Genomic DNA, 27870 nt, shown 5'->3' on the forward strand with positions numbered 1-27870 from the left:
TCAGCAAATATCTTGAGTCTCGATCTTTAAAAATCTAAAGATCAAGTCAAAAAAGTTGGTGTTCTGATTGACTCAGAACATCTCCAGAGTGAAAGGTTTAATGACTCAAAAGCATGGACCAGTTTCTCCTGATCTTTCTATCTCCAGCAGACTGGACTATTGTAATGGTCTTCTGACAGGAATCCCCCAAAAGAGCATCAAACATCTACAGCTGGTTCAGAATGCTGGAGCTCGGGTCTTAACCAGAACAAAGAGGACAGAACACATTACTCTAGTTTTAAAGTCTTTACACTGGCTCCCAGTCAGCCTCAGAATAGACTTTAAAGTTCTGCTGCTGATGGTGTATAAATGTGTGAATGGGTTTGGTTCAGAATACATCAGTGAGATGTTAGTCAGGTATGAACCCAGCAGGTCTCTCAGATCTATGAACACAGGTCAGATAGTGGAGACCAGAGCTCACAGTAAACATGGTGATGCTGCTTTTAGTTGTTATGCTGCAAAGAAGTGGAACAAACTACCAGCAGAGCTGAAGTCAGCATCACATGTGAACATTTTTAAATCAAAGTTAAAGGCACTTTTTTTCTCTACTGCATATGATTGAGAGAGAGATTTTTGGTCATGTTGTTGATGTAATGTGTTTGTTGATGATTTTAAATGTTCTTATTGATTTTTAAACAGTTGAATGTTTTATCACAGAAAGCACAATGAGTTGCCTTGTGTATGAAATGGGCTATACAAATAAATTTGCCTTGCCTTGCTTTTTCCTGAACCTTCGGAAGTGTTTAAGTGGCAGAAACACTGATGCATCTTTCTAAAGGAAACCAGATAATGCTGACCCACAATTCCTTGCGGCGACAACATTTAAAAGGAGCCGCACAGTCTGAAAAAGGACGCAGATGATGTAAGTTACCAATGCAATACTATGCCTACATATGCAGTAGGGTTGAACGATGAATTGCATTTGCGATATTATCGCAATTTTTTTTTCTCTTGTTCATGAAAGTGAAGTTAGTTAGATATGTTGAAGAGTTAAAGCCACACATTTCTTTGGCTTATTGTTGTAATCTGTGCTTTAAAATGTATGTTTTATATTTATTTAAAGTTTAAATAAATCTGAAATTGTTTATTATGAAACAGATTAATTTATTGCTTGTGTTCATTGAAAAATACATGACAAGAGGCCCTTGAAAAAATAATTGCATATTAAATCGCAATCACAATGTTGAGGGAAAAAAAAAAAAAAAAAAAAAAAAATCACACGAATAATTTTCCAAAAACGTTCAGCCCTAACATGCAGTCATTATCAGATTATAACTGACATAAAACGGACATTTTTAGCCACATTATGTTTTATTCAACATTTCATTCACCTAGAAATGCTTTGTGCGGCTGTATGTATACAACGTTATGTAGGCCTATATCTTGTATAAATGTTTTCCTTTGATTTACATTCAAACTGTGTGATTTTTGAGATTATATCAGTGGTTGGAGGCACAGGGGAAAGTGTTATAATTGTGCTTTTAGTCCATTTTAGGAAATGTGTAGTTTTTTCACCACGTCAGACGTGACTAACCGTAGCCGCCGTTGCCTAGTGGAAGTGTGTCTGATTGTCAAAACAACGCAGTGACATCATCCACGGGGTTAAGGAAAAGTGGATAGGAAAGGAGATAGGAGGGATTATTTGGATGCAGCCTATGTATATACTATTAATTGATGTGTTTAATGATGAAAATGTCAGGAACATAAGTTTTGAAAACTGAATGAAAAAAGGGTGTGGGAGATATTAAGTGCTACTTCAAAGGAGTGCCCTTTCGAGCAGTGTATTTATATTTATCATATGTATTTATGTTAAAACATATCATGTATATTAGCAACGTAGGCTACGAATAGAAAAATGTATGTACACATGCTACGAAAGCTTTTCTGTTTGTATAAAATTTCTTTAAAAAAAAAAAACACTAATCTTAAATGTAAACTGTGACTCCTGAACCTCTGTTAAAAAAAAATTCCTCTTATAATATTCATTTTAGGATGGAATGAAAACCAACTAATTTTAGGTAAAAAATAGAATTTTTTTTTTTCTCAAAAAGGTGATATATGATATAAATCTCAAATGAAGTGTGACCAAAAAGACAATTCAGGGTTAAATTTGCGAATGCAAAATGCCACACAGGCACAGTTATTAACAAACAGTTGCACAATGTGTCATTTTTGGCTTTTTCTCCTCTAAGGGACAGCACGTGTGAGTGAGTTCTGTAGTGTGATTTGTTTAGGGGATGGTCTGGATTAGGACGCACTCAGAAATCCATCTAACTGGGCTATACATGCTGTTCTAAGAAGAAGCTAAAGCAGCAACTCCTAAAACAAGCATTTTAAAACAAAATGAGCTGTAAAAAATGTAAATATAGATATAGGCAATATTGTAATTTTCTATAATGCCAAAATAGAAAACTCAAAATATGTTGAATCTCGATATATCGCCCAGCCCTACTCTACCCTTGACAGGTGCAAATAGGGTTGGGACAACATCACGTCACGAAAACAATACAATAGTTTTGGAAAAGAAAAAACGGCCAAAAAAATTGCAGTTGGAAAAAAATAAAAGAGCATAACAATCTGGTGTTGTAAAAAATAAACTGAAAAATTATATGACCACCAATCCACCCCCCTTGCAATACCACTCTGACCCTGAACGAAACGTCTTGTTGCACGATATATTGTCCCACCCTGAGCAAATAATAATCATATTTTCAATATTTAACTGCTACTGTTTAAGGAGAACGCTACTGTTTTGAAGCACATTGTGTTGCAATTGTTTGCATTTTGATTAAAATGACACTGACTCAAGGCTCAAACATACTCGGGCGGACACCCGCAAAACAGAGTTCGCGAGCAGTCCGCCAAGCAAATTAAATGCAAAGCTCAGATTTTACTATTGTGAGGACTTCTCCTCGGCATTGCATCGACCAACATTAAATGTAACACCAACCTGCATTTCACCGCCTGGTGAAACAGAGGAGGAGAGGTGAACATGAGCATAGAGGAGAGACTAACAGATGAGCTACGACAGTCGCGACACTTTTAAAGCACGTCTCCAGGAGTACAAGGACTACACAGAACCGCTGAGAATCATGGAACATGTAGGATTTTGTTGGAAACTACTACGCCGCGAGAGTCCATTGTGTGCGTAGTCTGCCCGAGTATGTTTGAGCTTTAATGACGTGTGGGATGTTGTGCTGCTGACACCAGATCTCACCTGTCATAGTTATCCAGCTCACTGGGACTGTTGCCATTGAGAGATGCAGCTGCCATCTTCTCCAGCTTGTCCTTGAGGTCCTCGTTTTTCCTCTGGAGATCAACGATGACCGAGTTCAGGAACTCGATCTGTAAAAGAGAAACATGACGGTTAAAGCTGCTCCTGGAAATACTTCATCTCACATCCATAGCCGAGAATAATACTCGCTGACAGACGTACTGTATTCTGAAGTTAAAGACATGTTCAACTTCTAATAAAGTTGTTTAATCTCTAACATTTAACCCAGTGGTTCTCAACCTGGCATCTTGCCAGATGCCTTTAAGAAACAATTTGAGCCCATTTTTGCTTATTTTTTACATTTTTTAGCAACTACACCAAACTTATCATATTTCAACCTATTCATCACTTTTTCTTGGTATATTTTTGTTCCTTTTAATGCATTTTTGCTCCGTTAAGCCCATTTCTTCCACTTCATCACATTTCAATACCTTTTCTGCATTTTTTTCCACTTTCAAGACATTTTCGGCACTTTTAAAACCTTTCCACCACTTTTCCCACCTAATGTCACAGAAGTTGACCCATTATTGTCACTTTTAACCTCTTTTCACCATATTTCATGCTTATTTTTGCCAATTTAACCACATTCACAATTTTTCATGCATATTTTTTGTCAGTTTAAACTAATTGTTCCTACATTTTAAATTACAATACCCCAACCCCCCTCCCCTATTTCTGCCACTTTTAAAACAGAATTGACACTTTAAACCATTTTTACCACTTTTTCTATTTTTGGCCATGTAATTAGATACAAGCAATTTATGTGATTCATAGAACAATGGACCATCATTTTGAAGACTTTATGGATGCGCCCCAAAAATCTCCCCCCTTTATTCTCCCTCATAGATGGCCCTGTCTGCAAATGACTTTTCTTCAATGTTCAAAAGGTTGACAACCACTGATTTAACTAACAGAACTCCATATCCACACCCTCCCCTTATAAGGTGATGGGAAACCACAGTCAGTTATCAGCCAAAAAGAAATCCAAGCTTCAGATTCAAGGGAAATCTGTTATTGAAGATGCTGAATAAAAGGTGATATCTGGTATCAGAGCTAAATCTTCAAATTCAATTCATTGAATTGCCTCGTGTATGAAATGCTCTACACAAATAAATTTACCTCGCCTTGAACATGAAGCTTGATTTCCTCTTTAAGGGCAGTTTGTGGGAATTTAAAAACACACTGTGTGGAACAAACATGCAAAAGTGAAGCAGATGAAAAACATCAACAAACCGCTGCCTGATGGTGGAACAGCGATGCCGACATTAGAGACAGCGCAGAGCGAGAGGAGAGAAAAATAAGAAAAAAAAGTCAAATTAGGGGCCATCATCACAGAAACCCAAAATAAAGCACTACATCTGAAAGGTCACAGAGGAGCAATGACTCCAGTGTGCGGCAGGGTTGGGGTCAAATCGCATAATTGATCATTCATTCAAATTATGGCGCAATTGTTGTTTTCAGAAGATCTGAAGCGCACTTGATAAAAAGCCTTTATTCAATCAGGGCTACAGAATTATAAAAAACATGCCAACATGTTTCAGCCTAACAGGCCTTCATCAGGGCAGTAACAAAATGGCTGCCAAGCTGCTTCCTTTAAAGGTTTTCAACAGGTCACATGATTAGTAGTCACATGATAAAATGAAAGGTTACACAATTAAAAACTGTAGAGCAGTCCATTCAATGATTTTCATGCCTTTTAGCATAATTATAATTGTAATAACTGTTTCAATTATATGTTGTAATTATAATTAATTGTAATTGAGTTCAGATAAATGACTTTCTAATTGTAATCGGCACAGAAATTCTACAAAAACTGTCAATTACAATTTAATCAAACGCAAAACTGGGGAACCACATTACAATTCTATGGTTTACACATATGTAGTTAATAATTAAAATGTGTTTTTTTTATAAACTTCTCTCACTACCCGTCAGTGAATCTTGAGGATCATTTTTACCATTTAAAAAAAATTAAATCTAGGTGTATACTGACAGCAAAATGGTTCACATGCCCACACCAAAAATATTAATCCAAATATTGTTATTGATTAGGAAGCCTAACAAGTTAACCTAGAGATGAGAAACAAATTAGATATATAATATTTTTTAGTGTAGTTTACAGCTAATTTAAGATTAGGGTTGGGTATCGGTTGGGTTTTATCCGATACCGACTCGATATTTTTTTTAAACGTTCCGGTGCTTAAAGCAGTACATAAAAAAAATTAAACCGCATACATTTTGTCAAAATACAATACCTTTTTATTTTCAGGGCCAAATTGAACACAATATTACCTTAAAAATATATATTCGGGGGGGGGGGGGACCGAAATGTGCGTTCTTATTCGGTCTGGTTACTACCGTTTACGTCGAAACTGGTGCCATATTAGTACCGCATTTTGGTACCCAACCCTATTTAAGACATGGGTCAAAACTAACCCGTTATCATAAAAACTGCCAACAGAAAGACAACTTAAGAGGAAGGATATTTGTTTATTTCGGGCTCAGTAATTGTGATTAATTGAATTTGAACTTTAGTAATTGAGAACGTAATTGCAATTGACTTTCAAGGAGAAAGTAATGGATGGTAGTTTTATTTGTAATTGGAAAAAATGATGGGCAATTAAAGATGTAATTGTAATCAAAAAATGTAATTGACCACCACCCTGGTCTGCGGCTCACTCTGGCTCAGGTCTGCCTTTCTAACAGTCCACTGATATAAACACAACAGGCCCTCAGGATACCAAGTCATGCAGTCACATCTTTGTTGTAAACATCTAGTGAAAGACAACATTCAGCCTTTCCACAGCTGCCCTAAAAATACCCAACATGTTGGATCCAAAGCAGACATTTTTAAAGGCAGCTAAAGGAAAGTGTCTTTACACTGAATGTGAAAATGGTGACAACAAAACAAGAGGAACGAAAATAACCTCAGTTAATGCATGTCAAGAATATGATAGGATTTAGGATAGGTGCAGCTGTACACACCTGACTCTCCATCTCCTTGTCTTCCCTCCTTTGTTCCAATGCAGCATCACCTGAAAAACAGGACTACATGTGATTGTTTTGTTTCAACCCCCTCACTGGCTACGTTTACATGAGAGCTTTAATGTCCCTCAATCAGAATAAAAAATAAATTCTCTTTAAAGCTGATATCCGGAGTTTTGGAGAAATATATGTTTATGAATTATTTTTTTGAAATGCAAAAAAATACCCAACTAGTCATTTACTATGGTCTGCCGGTGGTCATTCATATACATTAATATGTATAAGTCCCTATAGGCTTTGACTTCTTGTTTTTGAGTCGGTCAATCAAAGTGAATGCAAAACTGTGTACGGAAACAAGGCCGTGAGTCACAACGGCAAACAGGCAAACATGATTTGGGCTCTTACCTGACCCACAGACCTACAGACCCTTTCCAAAAAATTAGAATATCATGGAAAAGTTGTTTAATTTCCATAATTCCATTCAAAAAGTTAAACGTTCATTGATTATAGATTTAGGGCCCACAATTTAAACGATTTCAAGTATGAATCATGACTGACTGTGGATATTTCACACTGAACCTCAAGCAGCTTGGGTTCTGTTCCTCACCCGTATTCCTCTAAACCCTTGGACCTTAATTCCCGAATGAAAGGCACACTATAATTTGGAAGCCAAATTATGTAAAAAACAAATACTTGAAATCTTAAATTGTGGGCCCTGACTCTAATCTATGAAAGAGTAACTTTTTGAATGGAATTATGGAAATTAAACAACTTTTCTATTATATTCTAATTTTTTGATAAGGGTCTGTATATCAACGTGACCTTGTTATGTTCCGCGATGCGCATGCAGAACAGTAGAGGCGTGGCTTCTGGTAGATTGGGAGAGGCAGGGGAGGAAGTGGAGCTGTTGAGGGCGGGACATCAAGACGTTTCTCAGAAACTCTGGATAGCAGCTTAAAACTGACCTTGTAAACACTTAATTCCAAATGAAAATGGTAATTCCGAATTAAACTTAAATCCGAAGTGGCTGATTTATTCTGATTTTAATTCCACTTTAAAATAATGCCAGCCGTTCTGCACATGTTCATCCTGTAGCGATGACACGCTGGTGGCAAAATAATCCAAGATGGCCGCCCAAAGCAAGCGAGACTGGAGCAGACACTATTCATTTAATAAGAGCCTTAGAAGATATTATGGACATAATGAGAAGAGTGGATGGACAAAAGCATAAACATGTAGACATTCCCATGGACTTATTACAAACACACACCGGCAAACGAAAACAGGTGTCATCGGGGGACATGACGCCCTACACCAGGACACAGAGCTTTACTAATGACGCACGCGTCATCCTAAAGTTCTCCTGTAGATTAAGGTAGAGCAGCTGCCGCATTAAGCGCTGGCTTCGATTGACCAAAGTACGGCCTGCTGCCTCCCTTCTCCGCTACCATATCTCCCTTCTCTTCCTCAGCTGACGAAAGTGACAAGTGAAAAGTATGTTATCGTTCAGCTACTGCTTCAAAACTACAATCAGATATAAAGTGAAAACAGTTCTTATTTTGACTTCAATGTTGGAGTCAAAAAATAAATGTTTGTTGTGTGTTTTTTTCCCCGATAAACATGAATACGTCAAGTTCGCCATGTTGGTTCCATGTTAACACAAAGCAGAACACTTTAATTCCAAATTATTTAATTTGGAATTAAAAAAAATGTAAACGTGGCCACTGCAGAGCTGCTGAGGAGATCGAGTCTCACCTGTGACGTTGTTGACGGGACTTACAGTCGCATCCTTTCCTGGTCTCTGAATCCGATCTTGGAGTTCTGCTTTTTCTCGCTCCAAGGCCTGAATCTTATCTTGTAGCTCCTTCACTGAAGCTTTTTCTCCACGCAGCGCTGACAGCTACAACGGTAACACGACTACTATTAAAGGCTGCTTTCTTACACAACACTGTTATTTTAAAGAGTATATAATGCCACAAGTATTGAAAGGTTTGTTTACTGATTAGGTAAAATATCTGATGCACAGAAAAATGAAAGTGTTGCTTTCTTACCTCACTTTTCAGTTTCTCCACCTGCTTGTCTTTCTCTGAGATTAAGGCACTGTGGTTTAGTGTCGACTGTTGGAAGGAAACTTTCTCCTTGTCCAAATGATCCTTCAAAGTGCTCTCGCTATCAAACAGAAAAGATGGCCCCACAATCTTAAAACAATTCACTTAAAGAAACATTCACATTTTTCTGTCACAATCTGAACGTGGATGAATCCAAATGGTCTTAATTGGGTCAGTGTGTATGTTTAATATAATAATTTTAATTTATTATTATTTAATAATAATTTTAAAGTTAAAATAAAGCAATAGTGTTTTCATATTGTGCGACCGGAAGTTGGAGCATGTTAGGACGCTGCTGTGTAACAAGTTTTTTTTTAACATGGATCACTATGTTGTTTTACTGTGTCTCAGAGGATATGACTGCAGCAATTAAAAAAAAAAAAAAAAAAAAAAAAACTCTTTCATCCACACTCTTTGGTGGTACAGTATATGTGTGCAGAGAATCACATTTTTGGTGCTCTTGCCACAAACTCAGCACCGTCCTCACACACGTTATTACTTTGAAAATGGGCAACTTCCAGTCGGTCTATATAATAATAAAAAAATAAAAAAACAGCCATTTGTTTTAGTCTTAACATTTATTTTTTGTTAAGACAGGAAAAGAAAATCAACTGGTTTTTAAAGTTTTGTTTATCACTTCTCGACCCTTATGAAGAAAAATGCCTTGAATTTCATTTTAATTTAATTATCCTTTTCTGAACGCAAAACATACACTGACCTAATTGACTGCAAACAGATCACAGTTGAGACATTTAACAGATTTATAATAATGAGCATCACATGATGTATGGTTCACATCACAACAATAAACCATAACAGCTGAGTATAGTGAATATTATTAATCATTAAGAACAGGAATTGAATGTATTGACACGACACCAAGTGACTGATTACAACGGCATATTTGGGCCACATTAAAATAAAGAAACCTAATGAAGTTGTAATTTTATTAAAGTCGTAATATATCAAGATTAGAGTCATAATGGCATAGCGGTCAGAATTCCCTGTTGAAGTGAACGCAACTAACACCAATAGCCCTTAAATCGATCACTTCCGGCCAGTTCCTCCTCCACTAAAGAGGCTATTAGCTCCAAGTCAGTCTGGTTCTTTCGTCAGAAGAAACACAAACGTCTGCAAAGTGTCTTAAAAAATCCTTAAACGGATAATAGTGTGGTAATGCTGGGCCAAAAGGCTTAATATTTCACCATGTGTGAAACCCAAAGAGAAATATAATCTCACTCAACGCACTGTATTTCAATTTTATTCCCATGAAATTACAACTTTAATCTTGAAATATTACAAATTCAATCTCAAGATTATGATTTTTTTTAAAATACAACTTTATTCTCATGAAATTACAACTTTATTCTCAAAATATTACGACTTTAATCTCGTAGTGCCCAAATTTTTTAAATTTTATTTTAATGTGTTTCCCTAATACACGGTCGTAACTGTTAGAAATGATGCTGTACCTTAAGGCATTACTTGGCACGCTTTAAAGACAAGGAACAATTTATCACAAACACACAGTAATCAGTGTGTATCGTTTGATTTAAATTACTAAAACACAAACCTTTTCTTGAGCGCCATTATCTGTTTCTTCAGCTTTGAGTGATCGTCCTTTAGCTAGGAAAACAATGGCAACAAAACAATGACTCAACATGTCGTTAATGGATTAAATGCTAGCTTTTTTTGTAGTTTCGCACCGTTCCAAGATCGCCCTTATCTTTGTTGCCGTTGTCAAGCTCCTGAGTCAGCCTCTTGTTCTCCTCCTGGATGCTCAGCAGTAACTGCGACTTGGTGGAAACGGCTTCTTTCAGATCCTCACTAAAATGATGCAAACAGCATAACCGTTATATTCTCTAAATGGACATATTTTTCTTCATGAAGATTCACTTGTGTCCTTTTCATAACTCACATCTCCTGGCAAAGACTCTTGGTCTTTTGAGCTTCTGTGCTAATCTGCTCCTTGTATATCTTCAGCTCTTCCTCATACTTTGACGCTTTCTGGTTTAATTTCTCCAACTGAAACCAAAATAGATATTACAACGCCTAACAGGATTCAAGCAAGGTGTGAATCCTTTGAATCCGTCTCTACGGAAGTGTATTGCATTTACTTTGAAAATAAAAATAAATCTTATTTCTGAATCATTTATTTATTTCTCCTGTATTTCAGACTAATTTTTTTCCTGTTTTTCATGCAAATTTTTCAGCAGCAGTATTTTCATCAGTCTCCTGATCATATCTTGAGTGACCACGTATCCAGCCTGAATGCACATGATGTGCATCATTTTATATTCATGGAACGTGCCACATCTGTCCAACTGATCCTGGAGAAACATTGCTATGTCCCGCAGATCTGAATGGGCTTTCGTTCTGAACAACCGCAAAGTCTGTGTAAAGTTGATAGACTTAGTAATTCCATCAATATGGCTTAAATCATAACAAATCTAATTGCTAGAGCGGACAAGGGCTCGTCTGTGAACGGTCACATTTACAGACCTTGGAGTCGCTGTCACCTTTACAATAAGTATTGACTAGGCCACTGGGAGTGAGGCCCAAGGCCAAGGCAGGCTGACTTGATAATAATGTATCATGTTATTCTGCAGTCAGTGCCTTCTCCTCGTTCTTCGCTCTCTGCTCTGTTTCAGGTGTCGTGAAGCTGATGATGGCAGTTCCTGATCTGTGGTTCACAGCTCAACTACTCTGAGACACTCTGATGTTCTCTCTCTTTATCCTGTTCTGTTGGTCCTTCTGTCCACTAACCCCAACCAGTCGACGCAGATGGCTGCCACCTCTGAACCTGGTTCTAACGAAGAATTTTTCCTGTTTCCAGTTGTTTCTTCCCACTGTCGCTAAATGCTTGTTCATGTGGATCTTGTTGAGTTTTCTCTTTCTTATGAATTTTATATTTTGATAAGCACATTGAGATGACTGTTGTAAATTGTGCTATACAAATAAAGTTGAATTGAATTAAAGATAGAACTACCTCCCAGTGTCTTAAACCAAGTTGAAAGTACATTTTATCAAATTAAAAAAGACAGACGAGTTAATAAAGAAATGCATCTGTTGTTTCAAATGCAAAATTAGTCAGAAAAACATGGGGAAAATTTTTGTTCAAAAAACAGAAAAAAAAAAAAAATAAAAAATAAATTCCAATTTTTTTTTTTTGTTCTTCAAGTGAATGCAATACGCTTCCGTACTTCTCAGGTACATCATGCATATTTTTGTTATAGTTAAAGAGTTTAATTTTTACCTGGGTCTGTAGTTGCTTTTTGGAGGTCTGGAGCTCATTGAGCAAAGCAGCCTTCTCCTTGCTCAGGGCTTCCAAAGCCTCTACGCTCTTTCCAGAGGCATCTGAGGCCTGAACAGTGACAAAGTATTAATAAAAGAAAATAAAAACTCACCAAAAAACAAACAACCGCACCCAGTTACATTTAGAAATTAGTAGTTTAAAATAAGATTTGACATTGAAATTATTAAATGTTCCCATTTTGTTTTGATAAAGGTAATTAACCAAACCTTAATTAACAGTAATTTTTTTTAGATGGCTGTGATTGTCAATTGGTATTAAACACATTCACCTAAAAAAGAAAAAAAGAAAACAGTATATAGGCTTGATAAGTGACTTTAAAACCTGTGGCCTCAGAACGGATAGTGAAACCCAATCCATTTCAGAATATAGCACGTGTCCAACTCAAGGCCCGGGGGCCAATTCTCACCCTTAGAGAGTGTCCAAATCAAATGGTATACAGCAGACATAGGCAACTGACGGCCCGTGGGCCACATGTGGTCCGTGGTTTAATTTTGTGCAGCCCCCAAAACAAATCCCCACAAATTCTATTTCAAGAAGTTGGAAGGAATCATAAGCCCAATATAATACACAAAATAACTCCCAAAAAACACAAATTGCACAAAAACACAAAAAATTCTTAAAATATACAAAACGACAACAAAGACAGACACACAACCACTTACACAAACAAAATGACTACGGACACACAAAAAACAATACATTACAGAATAGCTCTAAAAACACACAAACTGTCAACCACAAATCGACAACATAAAGGCAGAAAATAACAGAACACAACAAAGACAAAAAAAAAAAAAAAAAAAACTGTATTAATGCTCAGATCAATCATTATTATAATGCTGACAAATGTTAATGTGGACCCCTGGATCAGATACAATCACATTTTTGTGGCCCGCGCTGTGAGTTGCCAATTACTGGTATACAGGTTTTAAACTTTGCATGTGATAGACTAATTGCTGTAAAGATCACCAATAACAAACGTAACCATGGAAACCGGGGGAGTTTCACCTAGCCTAAGATCTCGTTCTAAGCCCACAGGTGGAGGCTGGGAGCCCAGGGTGAGAACCAGCGGTTAGCGAAGGAAAGATGAATGTTAGACCCCAAAACAAAAGTGAAGATAAAGCATTGGGTATGCAGTGAGAGGGTGAGGGTGACGAAGCCCCAGCCGGTCTAAGGTGTGTGAGTCAGTGATTACTACGTGAAGAGAAATACCTCCAGCTGCTTATTAATGGCATCAACTAGCTGCAACTCCAGCTGGCTGACTCGCTCCGTTGCTTCATCTCTTTGTGTCTGGAGAATGATGTTCACAGAGGCTAGATGTGAGATCCTTTCTTCTTTAGCTGCAGCAGAGCTCGATACTTCAGCAAAAGTCTTCTCGTATTGTTTGTCTATGGTTTCCTTTTCAGTCTGAAGAGCCTTTTTTTCTGCTTCTAGCTTTTGCTCGCTAGCCTGCAAACACTCCAGCTTTCCCAGGAGCTCTGATCGCTCTGCAAGCCATTTTTCCTGCGCGGTATGAAGGGATAAAGAGTCCTGCTCCAGTTTGCTCCTGATGTCCACAAGCTCCTCCCTCTCGGTAGTCAGGGTGCTCACCTGTTTGCTAGAGTCTTCGAGCTTGGACAGCAGTTGGTTTTTCTCCTTAGACAGCTCGCTGTTATCATCCTCTTGCTGCTGGGAAAAACTTTTCAAAACATTTAACTTATTCTCAAGTTCTTCTTTTAACTTTTCAAGGTTCTTTTTATCTAACTCGAAACAACTTATTTGAGAAGACAACTCCACTTTCTCTTTGTTCAGAGTCTCTGTGAGGGCCTGGAGTTGGCTGTTCTTCATTGTAAGACCTTCCTTCACCAAGTTCAAAGTATTGAGTTCTGCCTGTAACTCAGCATTCTTGGCATCAACAAAAATTCTAGCATTTTCCGCTGCATTCCTCTCCGACATCAGATTGTCCCGCTCACTGCTGATGATGGATTTATTTTCATTGATGTCACCTTCGAGCCGCGTTTTCTCTCCGCAAACAGTTTCATATTTTTCGAGTAGTTTCTTCCTCATGTCGTCCATTTGCTCCATTTCCTGCTGATGCTTAAGGATGAGATTTTGTTTCTCCACATTTTCACATTGAAGTGCTTCAATTTGTTCTTGCTGTTTATTTTTCAACTCTTCCAGATCTTTGCTATGAGCCTGCGCTGCTTCTACAGAGTGTCTGAGCGTCTCCACCTCCTTCTTCAAAGCGTTCCTCGTTTCATTCGATTGCTTTTGGTTCGTCAGTAGATCTTCTTCATGCTTTGAAAGTTTTTCTCTGCTCATTTGCAGTTCCTCATTCTGGATTGAAAGTTCCTGGTGGCTAACCTGGAGAGCAGAGAGCTTCGTCTGCGCATCTAAGAGCTTCTGCTCCAGCTCGCCTTTCTCAGCCTTAACATCCTCCTTTTCCTTATACACCTTTGTCAAATCTAGACTCTGTTCTTCCAGTTTTGAAGACAGATTTTCCACATCAAGCTTGCAGGAGTCAAGCTCAGTGGTAAGACACTGGGGAAAACAAATATGAAAGAAGAAAAAAAGGAGGGGAATATACATACAGGGAGAGGAATGAATGATTTTTTTGTAGAAAAAAAAAATCAAGCAGATATGAACATGAGTGATATGCAAATGAAAGGTTAGGCTGCAGAAGCATCAAAAAAGCTCACACCAGCGTTTACACCAAAAAAAAAATGAGGAGCAAGTTTCCTTGACTCTGGGTTAACAAGTCCTCTTTATTATTACACAGTAAAGAAAAATGTAAAATGTAGAGCAGCAAACAAACATCAGTGAAAAAGAAAAAATGCTCCAATGCAAATCCGGCCAATGGAAGATGCTGGGGCGCACATGGTTACTGCACACATCTAATTTATCTCCAAAGATCTAAATCCATGTTGATCAGTGTGCAGCGACATGTGGCTCAAAAAGAAAACATTCTGATTAGGCCTGGGCGATATATGGAAATTCAAGATATATCAGGATTCCTATTTTGGCGTGACAGAAAATTACAATGTCTCCTATGAAGATATATTTTATTTCATAGCTTATTTTGTATTAAAATTTTAGGAGTTACTGCTTTTCATGCTGTTCTGAGAAGTAGTGAAAGCACAGTTAGATGGATCAATAAGTGTGTCCTAACCCAGACCTTCCCCTAAACAAGCCACACTATAGAACTCACTCACATGTGTTGTCCCTTATAAAAGAAAAAGCCTAAAGTGGCACATATTAATGTTAATAAATGTGCCTGTGTGTTATTTTTCATCAGCCATTTTAACCCAGAATTGTCTTTCTGGCAAGACTTTGAGTTAAAAATATTGAGATTTATATCGTATATCACCATTTTGAGATAAAAGCATTGAGATCTGAATTTTGGTCCATATCGCCCAGCCCTAACTGTCATTGTAAAGCAGATGTTGGTAAGCGTTGCATGCATCTCCGTCTGGTTCATTGAATTATTCATTTTACTGGTAGTGCAAGTCAAGTGTCCTAAACTCTTGAATTAAAGCTGCTGTAGACAATCATTGTTTTTAAATCAGATAGACAGTGTAGGCCTGATCAATAAAACGAAGATCATTTGCACAAAAAAAAAAAAAAGTTTGAAATTGCGGCTTGAAAGTTTGTTTTGATCGCCACTATAAAGATTGTTTATTGATCTCTGAGGCCGACACTATGGCTGTGTTGTAAATGTCATACTATTGTACAACTCCTACCAAGAATGACATCCAAATGAATATGTAGTGCATTCACATTAGATGGTATGAAAAGAGTACTCGAGAAATACCCCTTTTTATACTATATTGGGACATTTTTAAAGTATGCACGGTGGGCACAGTAGTCATACTCCACCATCCCAGATTCATTGCTAGCATAATGTAAAATCAAACATTCCCTTTTCAAAACAAAAAAAGCATCTCTTCTTGTCTTCCATTAGTTTAACCCTTTTGTAAATAGGGCTCTTGTTTTGAAATTAATCAGAAGTTTTTTGTCAGTAGTGAAATGGAGGGTCTCTGAAATGTGGGCATGAAATTTGTCTACGTGAGTTTTATGGATCAAATGAGCACCTGTTGATATTCTACTTGGTCACTTTCTCACTTCAATGTTTTCATAACTTTCAAAGATAGAAACTCATATTTTGCCTCAGTGGGCTTCAGGTTTTTCTCTTTGAAAGTTCCAAATGCATCTTGGGAAACTTGGAAGTATACTTTTGTGGGAACGCTCATATCGGTCATGATCCTAATCATACTTATTAAGGGTGTGCCAAAATATCAATACAATATATCGCAAGGTTTCATCTAGCGGTACATTATCGATTCACTGGCGCCAAATATCAATATTTATATTTTCCCCCCTTATTACGCAAGTTAACTATAGGGCCCTATAAAATCCACATTAACGGAATCGCAGATGGAATCAAATTGACAGAATCGGCATGAAATGCATCACCGTGAGGCAAGGAACGTTTTTCTTTTATTGAAAAGTGTTTCTGGGGAGCGCTTTCCGGGGTCCACCACCCTCTCTATCCCGTCTTGGCTGCATTAAACTCTGCCTAAAGCATTAATTAACATTAATTATATCGCTATATTGTATTGCGAGGTACCTGGCAATACCCAGCCTTAATACTTATAGTATATTGTACACAGTATATACTCGTTGAGTTTGTAGTGTATAGTACAGAGTATGCCATTTTGCACACAATGTCTTTATCTGATAAAAAAAAAAAAAAAAGAGTCTCCAACAGGTTTTATATAAATCTGACTTACATTAAACTCTTTCTAAAGAATCTATGTTTCTTTTGGCATATGATATAGGAAATTACAGCTGTTCACCTCTGATCAAAAACACTGTACTATCTTGATTGTCTAAATTATTTTCCAAAGAAAGACTGGGCATTTTAGATTAGACAGACTTTTATGCTGCGTTCACTCCAGACGTGGCACGAAATGTTTGAGCAGCCATATTACATACAAAGTCAATGGGATAAACAAGGTAAGAGGCAAATTCTTCCCCTGTTGGACGGCACGGGATTGATCCACTCGGCAAGAGCGTTGGCCGCGGTATGAGTGTTCCCAATTTTTCCGTGACAATCGTCATTTGCTTGAGTTGAAAATATTGAACTCCAGCGAATGTTTCTCGTGACGGGCAGGCACGAAAGCCAATCAGTCCTTGTTGCTCATCAGCCGTTAAACCGGTCTTTTCACCCATTTTATCATGGAGGAAAAATAAATGGTGGCGGTGTGTGACCACAGCTCTATGACACGTCCAGTATTTGCGCCGCGTCCGGTGTGAACGCATCATTAGACTTCATATTTTTAATAAGTGCAAGAAGGGAATTAATTCTGGTCCACAACACTTATAGTTTAATGCAAGTTTGAAGCTCTACTTCTATTAAATCTACCCCTCTCAGCATCATCATCCAATATGGGTTACATTAATGTGAAGTCTCAATTTTAAGGATAATAGAGAATATCACATATTAGAATTTAAATGTATTATTGCATTATTGATATAGTTTTTTCTATGTTTTACATTTTTAAATTTAGGGCCTGGAACCATTGTTGATTTCAACTGAACAGGTTCATAACTTAGAATTAAAAAAATTGAAATGGTAGTTTATGTCAAACTAATTCACCCAGTGTAAACTGAAGTAATTATGCATTTATTAAAGTGACTTGGAATGTGCGTTTTACCTGAAATTGTTCTTTATACGTCTGCAGCTCGTTTACCATGTTCTCCAGTTCCTGAGTTTTTTCCTTTGAGGAGGTGAGATCTTTAGTCAAGCTGTCAACATCACTCTTCAATGCCTCGCAGTCCTTCACATGGAGCTCAGAGGCCTCAGAGAGGGCCTTGTTATGCGACACCTTCAGCTCCTCCATCATAGCTTCCCTCTGTTTAACAGCATTCTCCTATAAAGAACACTCAGAGTCAAAGCAAAGAAGCTGTTAAATAACTGGCAGGTTTTTATTGACTGTACTTACCAAAGTGGAAATCTTCTCCTGAATGCAGTTTATTTGAGTCTGATGTGCATCATTGGTCTCTGTGATCTCCTGCTTTCTGCTCGACTGTTCCTGCTGGAGTTGTTCAAGAAGATTTGCTCCTTTTTCTTTCTCCTCTGCCAGATGATTCTGTAACTCCTCAAGTCTCCTGTAAAAAAAAATACAAAAAAAAACATTTACCTGATTCCAATATTATGTAATTTGAAGAACTTAAGAAGATAAGAAATATCAAAATAACTACTACTCTACAACATATGCAGAAAGGGAAAAAAATACATGTTTAAGAAAGTTTTGTTTGTGAAAGATCTGGATTTAATGAAAAAGTACCAATTGATGTAAACCTCTCACGGTGGCTAATATGATTCTACAATACAGAACAATGAAGACCTTAAACCTTTCTGTTTTTTTGCTTTTATTTGAGAGTTTGTGTCCATTTCATTTGTCATTTTTCTTAGCACTTTTTTTTTTCCTTCTGTGTATTTATTTATACATTTACCAATCCTCTAACGTGCCTTAATGCAGCACTGGACTTTTGCACTGATGTAATACTTTTGGACTTGTAATGTAGCACTGAATGTACCGATGTAATGTGGCGATGAATCTGTGGAAAATTTCAATTAAACAGTTTTCAGCGTGTGTGTGTGTATGTATATATATATATATAAATAAAATAGGCAACTGCCGATGTAATGTGGCGATGAATCTGTGGAAAATTTCAATTAAACAGTTTTCAGCGTGTGTGTGTATGTATATATATATAAAAAAAATACACACACACACTTTCAAAGAAGGAATTAAGAAACTGAGGAGAAAAAAGTTATAAAATAATCCAACAGACAGGCAACTGCCCAAAAAAAAAATATATAAAAAATACACACACACACACACACTCAAAGAAGGAATTAAGAAACTGAGGAGAAAAAAGTTATAAAATAATCCAACAGACAGGCAACTGCCCAAAAAAACAAAACAAAAAAAACCCACAAAAACATTAAAAAATAAAATAAAAAATGACTCCACAAAATTGCGGAATAATACGCGAAATAGACAACAAAAAACAAGACAAGATGACTACAAATGAATTAATGAAAAATATACATAACTACAAAAATGACTCCAAAACATACAAAATAACTCATAACACACCAAACAACGGAACTACAAATGTATGACAGACAATTAAGCAAAATGACAACAGAAATGCACAAAATGACTCCAAAAACACACAAAAGGACAATACATGAAACAAAAATATACAAAAATGGCCAAAAAGCACACAAAACTAAATTAAAGAAAAACAACAAGACACTCAAATCGTTTGTTTTCTGTATTAATGCTAAGATTGGTCTTCATTCTAAACGATGACATGAAAATTGATCATTTGGCCCTCGGATCAGGAAAATCACATTGCTGTGGCCCCGCTGTGATGAAAGTTGCTCATCTTCATCTACCTTTCTTTCTGCATGAGGTCTTCATTCATTTTCGTCAGCTGTACAGAGCTATCACCGGATGTCTTCATTATCTCTGAAATATCGTTTTCCAGCTTGTTTTTGTCCTTTGACAGTTGATCAAGCTTTGCGTCGGCAGCACTTAGCTTCCTCTCAGAGCCTGGTTGGAAAAAGCAGCAGGTGGATCAGTGCAACATGTTAGAATAATGGTGTAAAATGCTTACTAATCATTTTTGAAAGCTTTTAATGTTCTCACCTGCAAGCTGACTTTTTAGAGACTCTAAATCTGTGGTCAAAGACATGCACTGCTCTTCCTTTTTGCTGAGTTTACCAAGTGTTTCTGTGAAATTAGAATACATTTAAAATACCAAAATAATTAACAAGGAACATCTATCCACTCTTTAACTGATTGCATATTTTACCTTGCATAGCTTCTGTTGATTTTGTCTTCTCCTCTGTGCTTTCAGACAACTTTAGTTTCTGAGGAATATTTATAATTCACTTTTGCAGCAATTACAGTATTTTCATAATATTCCATAGACCCATTTCGTGTGACATATGCATACTAAATTAGGTGCATGCGCACGCAGGCTTGGTGCAAAACCACCAGAGAATGCGATTGAAACACTTTTGTTTTTGTATAAAAACAATGCCATTGGAGCGCTATTTCAGACTGGATCCAGTAAAAAGTGACCAGAAAAAAACTGTAAATGGACTGATATGCAGATGTGGGACAGTGAGGAGGGGACTTAATGTAGAGACGGAAACTCATCCGTTCAAACTGATCAGAATACGTGGAAATACACAAAAACCTTCTATAACAGGAGTACAGCAGCCCACCTACCTGCCTGTTCATAACAAGTAGTTATGCTTTTAGTTTTCCTTTCGTTTATACACTGGCTTTTTCCATCATATATGTATAAATGTCTGGTCATTGAACATCGGGCCAGGAGCACACATCGGATGACCACTTGTTTTCAGGAATGCTGCATGGGTCCCGCAACCGTTCACCTGTACTTTAAGTGAGTTTCCTTAAATAAGCGGCCGCGTCCTCAGGTGACAAGCTTTCTACATACTAGGACTAATTTCGAGCCTCAACAGCGGTTCATTTATTTTTCAGTTTTTGAAGCACATATGTAAACAGTATGGTTTCTGCACAGCGTATGCGCGCACGCCAGTCACGTCTCATGTTTGTCCACATTGAAATGGGTCTATAGATTAAATAATAATACATTTATTTATTATTCAACAACAAACATTTTAATCATTTATTACTACAATTATAATATAAACAGATGTAATGATCACCAATTCTTCCAGCTGTTGTTCCAGGTGTTCCTTCTCCTGCTTCACAGTGACCAGGTTCAGCTGTAATGAACCAGCTTCCTGCTGATGTCCCTCCAGCTGAGAGCTCAGTTCACTCACCTTAAACACCAACAAGACAAACACCAACATAAATGATAATGGCCAACATGGGATTAAATAAACTTCAGAAATAAAAAAACTAAATTTACACTAAAACAGAAGTTCTCAACTGGTGGATTAGGACAAAAAGTGAATCATGGACATGTTTTCATTGGGTCATGTGAATTTGTGAAGAAAAGGAAGAGTTTTAAAATTCTATGCTTTTACTTATGTAGCAAAGTACCATCTATTCTAACTAGGTGGTAATTTTACTCGAGTCTTCTTAAAAAAAATTTACATATCTAAATATGGATTACATATATATTTAATACACTTCAATTTGAAAACATTTTAAAAGGCAAGGCAAATTTAATTTGTAATCGCACATTTCATACACAAGGAAATTTGTTGCTCTATACATGATTAAAAGTGCAACTAAAGAAATGTCGATTTTTAAACTGATTTAAATCAGCAATACAATTATCAAAAATTCTAGGCTCCACTATCTGACCTGTGTCCATAGATCTGTGAGACCTAGCTCACAGCACAGAACTTTTGTGCAACAGTTAAAACCAGGATTGAAGTCAATTATAATTGTAAAATGAATTACAATTATGAAGTAATCATAATTGAACTTAATTACATCAACATATTTTTTCAGATAATTTACTTCGTTTTTGTAGAATTTCCATGCCAATTACAGTCAATTAATATTTCATTAAATGCAAACCTGTGGAACCTTGTTGCAATTCTTTGACTTAGACATATGTAGTTGATAATTATAAAAATATGTTTCATATCAACTTTTCCTACTACCTGTCAGTTCTCTTGAGGATCATTTTACCATTTAAAAAAAAAAGGTAAATCTATGGGTATACTAAGAGAGAAAAGGCTCAGATACCCACACTAAAAATATTAACACCAATATTTTCATGGATAAGAAGCTTAAAAAGGTAATCGAGATAAAAAAAAATAAAAAAAGACAAATCAGATGATATTTTATTTTACAGCTGATTTAAGACATGGGTCAAAACTGACCCGTTTTAAGTTTTATGGGCTTATTTATTAAAGGCTCAGTAATTGTGATTAATTGTAATATGAATGGTAGTAATTGAAAAGGTAATTGTAATTGACAGTCAGGGGAAAATAGTGTAAAAAAGTGAACCCTGGTGGTGGACGTGGTTCTTGCATGCAGCAGGTGAACCTGATCAAGCTCCTGATTTAAGGAGAGCAGAACTCCATGTGTGGAGGAAAACTGAGCACAGCTTTGTTTAAGACTGATCAGAGCTAATGTGAGTGGATTCAAAGCCTGGATTGGTATGTGCCTGACTGATGTATTTTCCTGTGTCACTGATTGAGGTCTAAAGTGTGTATTTATGTATATTTATGCTCTTTCAAATGACTGAGCCAAGATACAGTAGAGTGTGTCACCGTTTCTTCTGTTGCACGGCTGTAATTCGGTCTCATCCGTGTGTTTACTGGATGTGAATAAAGAACACTGAACCGATGCTTAGCTGCTGTGGGCTCCGTTATTGTGGAGGAAGAACCGACGGCTTCATTACAATAGGAATTGTAATTTTAATTGCAATTGGGAAAAATGCCAGTCAATGTAATAATAGTCGAGTTGTAATTGAACATGGATAATTGAAGACGTAAATTATACAGTGGTATGCAAAAGTTTGGGCACCCTTGTAAATGTTCATGATTTTTTTGGAGCTGGTCTGCGGGTTGACTGCGGGTTGACTGTGACTGTTCTCACCATCCTGCGCCGCTGCCTTTCGGAGATCTTTCTTGGTCTTCCACTTCGGGCCTTAACTAGAACTGTGCCTGTGGTCTTCCAATTCCTCACAATGTTCCTCACAGTTGAAACTGAAAGCTTAAATCGCTGGGATAGCTTTTTGTATCCCTCCCCTAAACCATGATGTTGAATAATCTTTGTTTTCAGGTCATTTGAGAGGTGTTTTGAGGCTCCCATGTTGCCACTAATCAGAGAAGATGCAAAGAGGAAACACCTAGAATTTTCCTACTTAAATACCCTGACTCATGATTGGATTCACCTGTGTATGGAGATCAAGGATCACTGAGGTTACCAAAACAATTTTGAGTTCCAATAATTAGTGCTAAGAGTATTAAAATCAATAAGATGCAAGGGTGCCTAAACTTATGCACATGCCTAATTCTGTTTAAATAATTCTAGCACACTTTCTGTAAATCGAATAAACTTTATTTCACTTCTCAAATATCACTGTGTTTGTCTCCTATATGATAAATTTAACTGGAATTTGTTATCCAAACAACCAATTATTTATTAAGGAAAATCATGAACATTTACAAGGGTGCCCAAACTTTTGCATACCACTGTAATTTTAAAATGTAATGGACCCCAACACTGTATGCAGCCGTTTGTTAATAAAATGGGCCTGTGTGACATCTTGCATCAGCAAATTGTCTTTTTGGTCAGAACACTTGAGTTAAGAATTCAAAAATATTCAGACATGAGTTTTGGTCCATATCTTCCAGCCCTAGGCTCCACTGTCTGACCAGTGTCTATAGATCTGAGAGACATCTCACAGCACTGTATTTTTATGTAACAGTTAAAACCCAAAATGTCTAATGTAGGTGAAATCAGCCAAATCACATAAGAACAAAGCTACATGCTGAACGAATCCTCACCTTGACATCCTGATCTCTTCCTCGACTCTGAGCCTCCTCTAACTGACCCCTCAGGGACACCAGCTCCCGCTCACTTTGTGTAACTTTGCTTTGCAGAGCCGCCATGTCTGCCTCCTGCTCTTTGGTTTCTCTCTCCTTATCCACAGACTGCTGTGCCAGGATTGTCTCCTTCTCCTCAAGCTCCTTCACCCTAACTTCAGCAGCATGAAGCTTCCCCAGAACATCCTCCATCTCCACCAGGTGCTGCTCCTCAGCTTTCTCCACACTGGACCTCAGCGAGTCCTCCAGACGCTCCTTGTCGTCTGTCAGGGAGCTGAGCTGAGATTTCAGGGCCAGCACCTCCTGAGTCCATGCTGAGGCCTCAGCTTCATGTTTAGAACCAGCCTCCTCTAAAGCTAGCTTGTGCTCTGCCTTTAGCCTCTCTAATGCACTTTTGGTTTCTTGTAGCTCTTCGGTTTGGAGATCTGCACCTTGACTTAACGATGCCTTCAGCTCCTCCATAGCTTGCTGGTGAGAGGCCATGGCAGACTCTAGTTTACAACACCACAGCTCATTAGTCTCAGCTTTCTCCTTCTCAGCCTGGCCTAAACGCATCGTCAACTGCTCTTTGTCACTAGAGAGTATTACGGAGGAGGCTTGAAGCTGGGCGACAGCTTCACTGTGGCTTTTCTCCTTGGCTTCCAGTGTCTCCTTGTATCTACTCAGCTCTTCTTGTTGTTTAGCCTCTTGTGAGATTAACTGATCCCTCAGAGACTTGATCTCGTCCAGCAGAGGGGAAGAGTTGGAGCCCTCGGAGCCTTCTTGCGTCCCGAGGCGTAGCTGCAGGTCAGCTACCTCTCTTGTTCGCAGAGAAAGGTCCCGTTCGAGCTCCATAATACGAGATCTTTCTGACACAGTGGCAACCTTTAGAAACAGAAATCTTGCATTTAAATTTTTGTTATAAATGTATATCAAAGGGAATCATTGTGAGAAGGGGAAAAAAGTTAAGTTAAATGACAATCATATTAGTATATTCTATCTCAGGCAAGGCACTTAGTCCAAACAGGAGTGAACACACGCAGTATTAATTCAATCTCAGCAGTCTGTAATATCTTTCCCCTGCTCGGATAAATGAGCCGATTACTGTTATATAAAAGGAAATCCCCTTAAATCACAACATTCAAATAATTCCATTGAACAAGGGGTCACCAACCTTTCTGAAATTGTGAGCTAAGGCTGCACAATTAATCAAATTTTAACCGTGATCACGATTCTGGTTGCCACAATTAAATTAACCTGATTGCCAGCAATATCTACATTTTAAATACGGACTCTGCTCTCTGTAATAGTGCATTTATTCAGTTATCCTTTGGTATATTTGAAATTCTTGGGTTAAGAATTTTTTTTTTATTATAATTCAATTTTAAAGCTTAGTTTTGCACTGTAAACTGTACACATAGTTTGATTAAAAGTAGTGTAATAAAAACTGTTTTTTTTCCCTGATATGATAAATAATTCTGATTATAATCATGATTACAATATTGATCAAAATCAGCCCTACTGTGAGCTACTTAATAGGTACTGTATAGTCCATAGGGCTACCAGTTAAAGCACTTCTTAAAAACAATATTTTCATGGTTTTACTATAATTAGAGGGTAAGGAAGGCTAGAAGTAACTAAAAAGGTAGGAGGTTTCAGCATGAAACACAATTTCTGTTATGCAATGGTTTGTGATTAAATTTGATAGAAAATCCACCCTTTGTTTTAAAAAATATATTTCATCTATATTTAACATAAACACCAAATCTACAACACGTTCGAACATTTGTCAATGTTTCAGTGAAAATAACCATTTAAAGATGATTAATTTAATAATATAACTTAATCAGGTACATCAGTAATTTACATAGTTCTAACTACGTCTCATGTGTTTATCTTTTTGAGTTTGAATCCTGGAAAGTAAATCAGATTTTAAATGGCTACCTGGTGCCCGTGGGCACCGTGTTGGTGACCCCTGAATTAAACACTTTACAATAAGGGTCCAAAAAGCACTAACTAATGAATAATTGGTCAGGTAATGCTTATGAGGCAGTTACGCATATTTTAATGTGTTAACTGAGGTAAACGTGTTACAGGTTGCTAATAACACCTTACTTAATAAACACTAAGTAAATTATTACTAGAGATCTTATTACATTCTATCAATATATTAATTAATAAGTAATGCATACATAAAGATAACCAGTTACATTATGTAACATTTATTCATGCTCAATAATGTTTTAATTAACTCTGTGCAGTAGAAATTAATTGCCTATTAATTCATTAACTGATATGCTAATTAATGTTAAGTAATACATTATAATGATCAATACCATACTATTAAACTGTTAATTAATGGACCCTTATTGTAAAGTGTTACTGTTTCTTGTAAAAAAAACTGAAGGATGTTTGAAATATTGCTCTTTCCACATAAACATAAGGGCATAAACGGATGAATAGTGGGATGCAGGGCAGGCTTTAGGCTGGCCTACTATGAAGACATCAAATAAGCAGGACAAACAGATCCCAGGAAGCACTAGGAAATTGGAATAGCTGGGGGAACAATGAGCTGGGGATGAGGGGCTAAAAACGTGTCTGTCCGGAGAAAGAAAAGCAGTAACATCTGGAAGGCACAAGAGTTCAGTTTCCAACTGATTGAAATAAGTCAAATTTTTCATATATATATAGAACTAAGCACGTTCTTTCATGTTTTAAAAATGAAGCTTTGTTCATATATGTATTTTTAACAAGGTTAAAATTGCTGGAGATGATAATTTTTTTTATCATTGTATTCGTGTAGACCTTATGGATCAATAAATCAAAAATCATTTGCTATAAAAAAAAAAAAGCTGTGGTTGAAATTGCTGCTCGAAAATTTGCTTTCATCTCCACCGTAAACAGCTGACTTTTTCGGAATTATTATTGTAGTGTTGTAGGGAAAGGAGTCCCTTAATTGGATTCAAGAAAGTGTTTATTGCATTCTTACTGTAATTATTAAAGCTTGTAAAGAGCAGGGGTTCTCAACCTTTTCATCAGGACCCCATTTGGGGTCTTGAGGCATTGGGAGGGGGACGCCAGGTGCCCAAATGAAACTAAGAATATGAGCCCATTTTTGCCCTTTTTCTGCAACTACACCAAACTTGCCATATTAACATATTTTAATCACTTTTTCTTGCCATATTTTTGCTCCTTTTAATGCATTTTTACCACTTCATCAAATTTAAATGTCTTTTCCGCACATTTTTTCGACTTTCAAGACATTTCCACCACTTTTCCACCTAATATCGCGTAAGTTAACCCATTATTGTCACTTGTAATGTCTTTTCACCATATCTCGTGCTTATTTTTGCCAATTTAACTCCATTGATGATTTGTCATGCCCATTTTTTGCCCGTTTAAACTAATTGTTCCTACTTTTTAAATTAAACTACACGCAAGCTGAAAAGGTTGAGAACCACTGGTGTAGCGCACTGAATAGACAGACATCTTGTCCCATAATCACCTTTTTAGGACTGTTAATAAGCTTTGTGCGTCTTTGAATTTGAATATTTTATAAAGAAGTGAGACTGTGATAATGGTCGATATCATCTATCCTCTGCAGTGTTTCCAACCATCGCACCATGGCTCGGCCCATTTCTCCTAAGGCAGTAGCAGCAGCGTACTGCAGAGCAGGAGTCATTACCCTAGTGTCTTCTAACTCTCTTTGGAGTTTCTCAGCTTTGGTCTTTTCAAAGAGCAGGCTCTGTTCAAGCTCCTTAATGTGGACATGCTCCAGTCTGGTCTGCGTCTGTTAGTAAACAAGGGGGAGAGGAAGAAAACACACCAGTGCCACCATCACATGCCAGCCCAACACAGACAGGACAGAAAGGGACAAGGATAGGAGAAAGCAGAGAGGACAGGGTGGGGGGGTTTGGACAATCATCAGCTCATGCATGTGAGCATCTTTTCTCTGCAAAAATGTCTGGTAGCGAGGAAAGATAAGAGGTGGGTGAGATCAAAGGAGACGTCCTGATATAGAACTTTCTGGCAGCCACAAGTGGCTGCAAAGAGAGAACACTTTGTGAGTGAATCGTGTGAAATGTAGGAGACGCACGGCAAAAGGGGCAAGTGTGAATGTGCAAAGTGATCCCGTTCATATATGCAGTTAAAAGAAACCATGCACAATAATTCAAACCTGGTGAACAAACCACATCAAATATTAGAAAAACAGCATGAAAAAAGAAAAAAATAGAGAAAAAAAAACAGGTCATGTGTGTCAAGCCAGTGTTTCAACTGAGCACCAATCAGGATTGGGGTCAATAATAATTGTAAGTGCGTAATTGGTAATTAAGTACAATTATGGCGTAATAATAATTGTATTTGTAATTGAAAAAAGTGTTGTCGTAATCGTAGTTGAGTTTAGATATTTGACTTTGTAATCGGCATGAACAGTTTTTTCAAAACTGTCATTTACAATTTAATTAAACATAAAATTGGGGAACCAAGTCATAATTTTGTGACATGGTTCCCCAATTTTTATTATTAAAAATACATTTTATATCAAGTTTACCTGTTGGTTCTCTTGAGGATCATTTTATTATTTAAAAAAAAATTTGAAATC

At 37.2% G+C, this 27870-nt stretch overlaps 1 protein-coding gene across 7 annotated transcripts in view; it reads right to left on the reverse strand.

Moving 5' to 3' along the window:
* Positions 1-27870, reverse strand: part of clip1a (CAP-GLY domain containing linker protein 1a) — a 52082-nt gene that overhangs the window by 1844 nt on the left and 22368 nt on the right. For 3 of the 7 annotated variants that reach the window (XM_028458398.1, XM_028458399.1, XM_028458397.1), the window contains exons 9-26: positions 26953-27057; positions 23250-24152; positions 20481-20597; positions 19595-19652; positions 19429-19512; positions 19176-19332; positions 17707-17872; positions 17419-17634; positions 12935-14242; positions 11663-11770; positions 10325-10431; positions 10113-10233; positions 9980-10032; positions 8350-8467; positions 8054-8198; positions 6299-6348; positions 4547-4552; positions 3257-3384 (exon numbers count right to left, since the gene is read on the reverse strand). In XM_028458398.1, coding sequence (XP_028314199.1) covers positions 3257-3384; positions 4547-4552; positions 6299-6348; positions 8054-8198; positions 8350-8467; positions 9980-10032; positions 10113-10233; positions 10325-10431; positions 11663-11770; positions 12935-14242; positions 17419-17634; positions 17707-17872; positions 19176-19332; positions 19429-19512; positions 19595-19652; positions 20481-20597; positions 23250-24152; positions 26953-27057 — 3950 coding nt within the window. The remainder of the gene's footprint in view (positions 1-3256; positions 3385-4546; positions 4553-6298; positions 6349-8053; positions 8199-8349; positions 8468-9979; positions 10033-10112; positions 10234-10324; positions 10432-11662; positions 11771-12934; positions 14243-17418; positions 17635-17706; positions 17873-19175; positions 19333-19428; positions 19513-19594; positions 19653-20480; positions 20598-23249; positions 24153-26952; positions 27058-27870) is intronic. The other 4 variants (XM_028458402.1, XM_028458401.1, XM_028458403.1 and 1 more) reach the window with 3 other exon arrangements.

The sequence above is a fragment of the Gouania willdenowi genome, chromosome 9 (assembly GCF_900634775.1).
Source record: "Gouania willdenowi chromosome 9, fGouWil2.1, whole genome shotgun sequence".
NCBI classification, from domain to species: Eukaryota; Metazoa; Chordata; class Actinopteri; order Blenniiformes; family Gobiesocidae; genus Gouania; species Gouania willdenowi.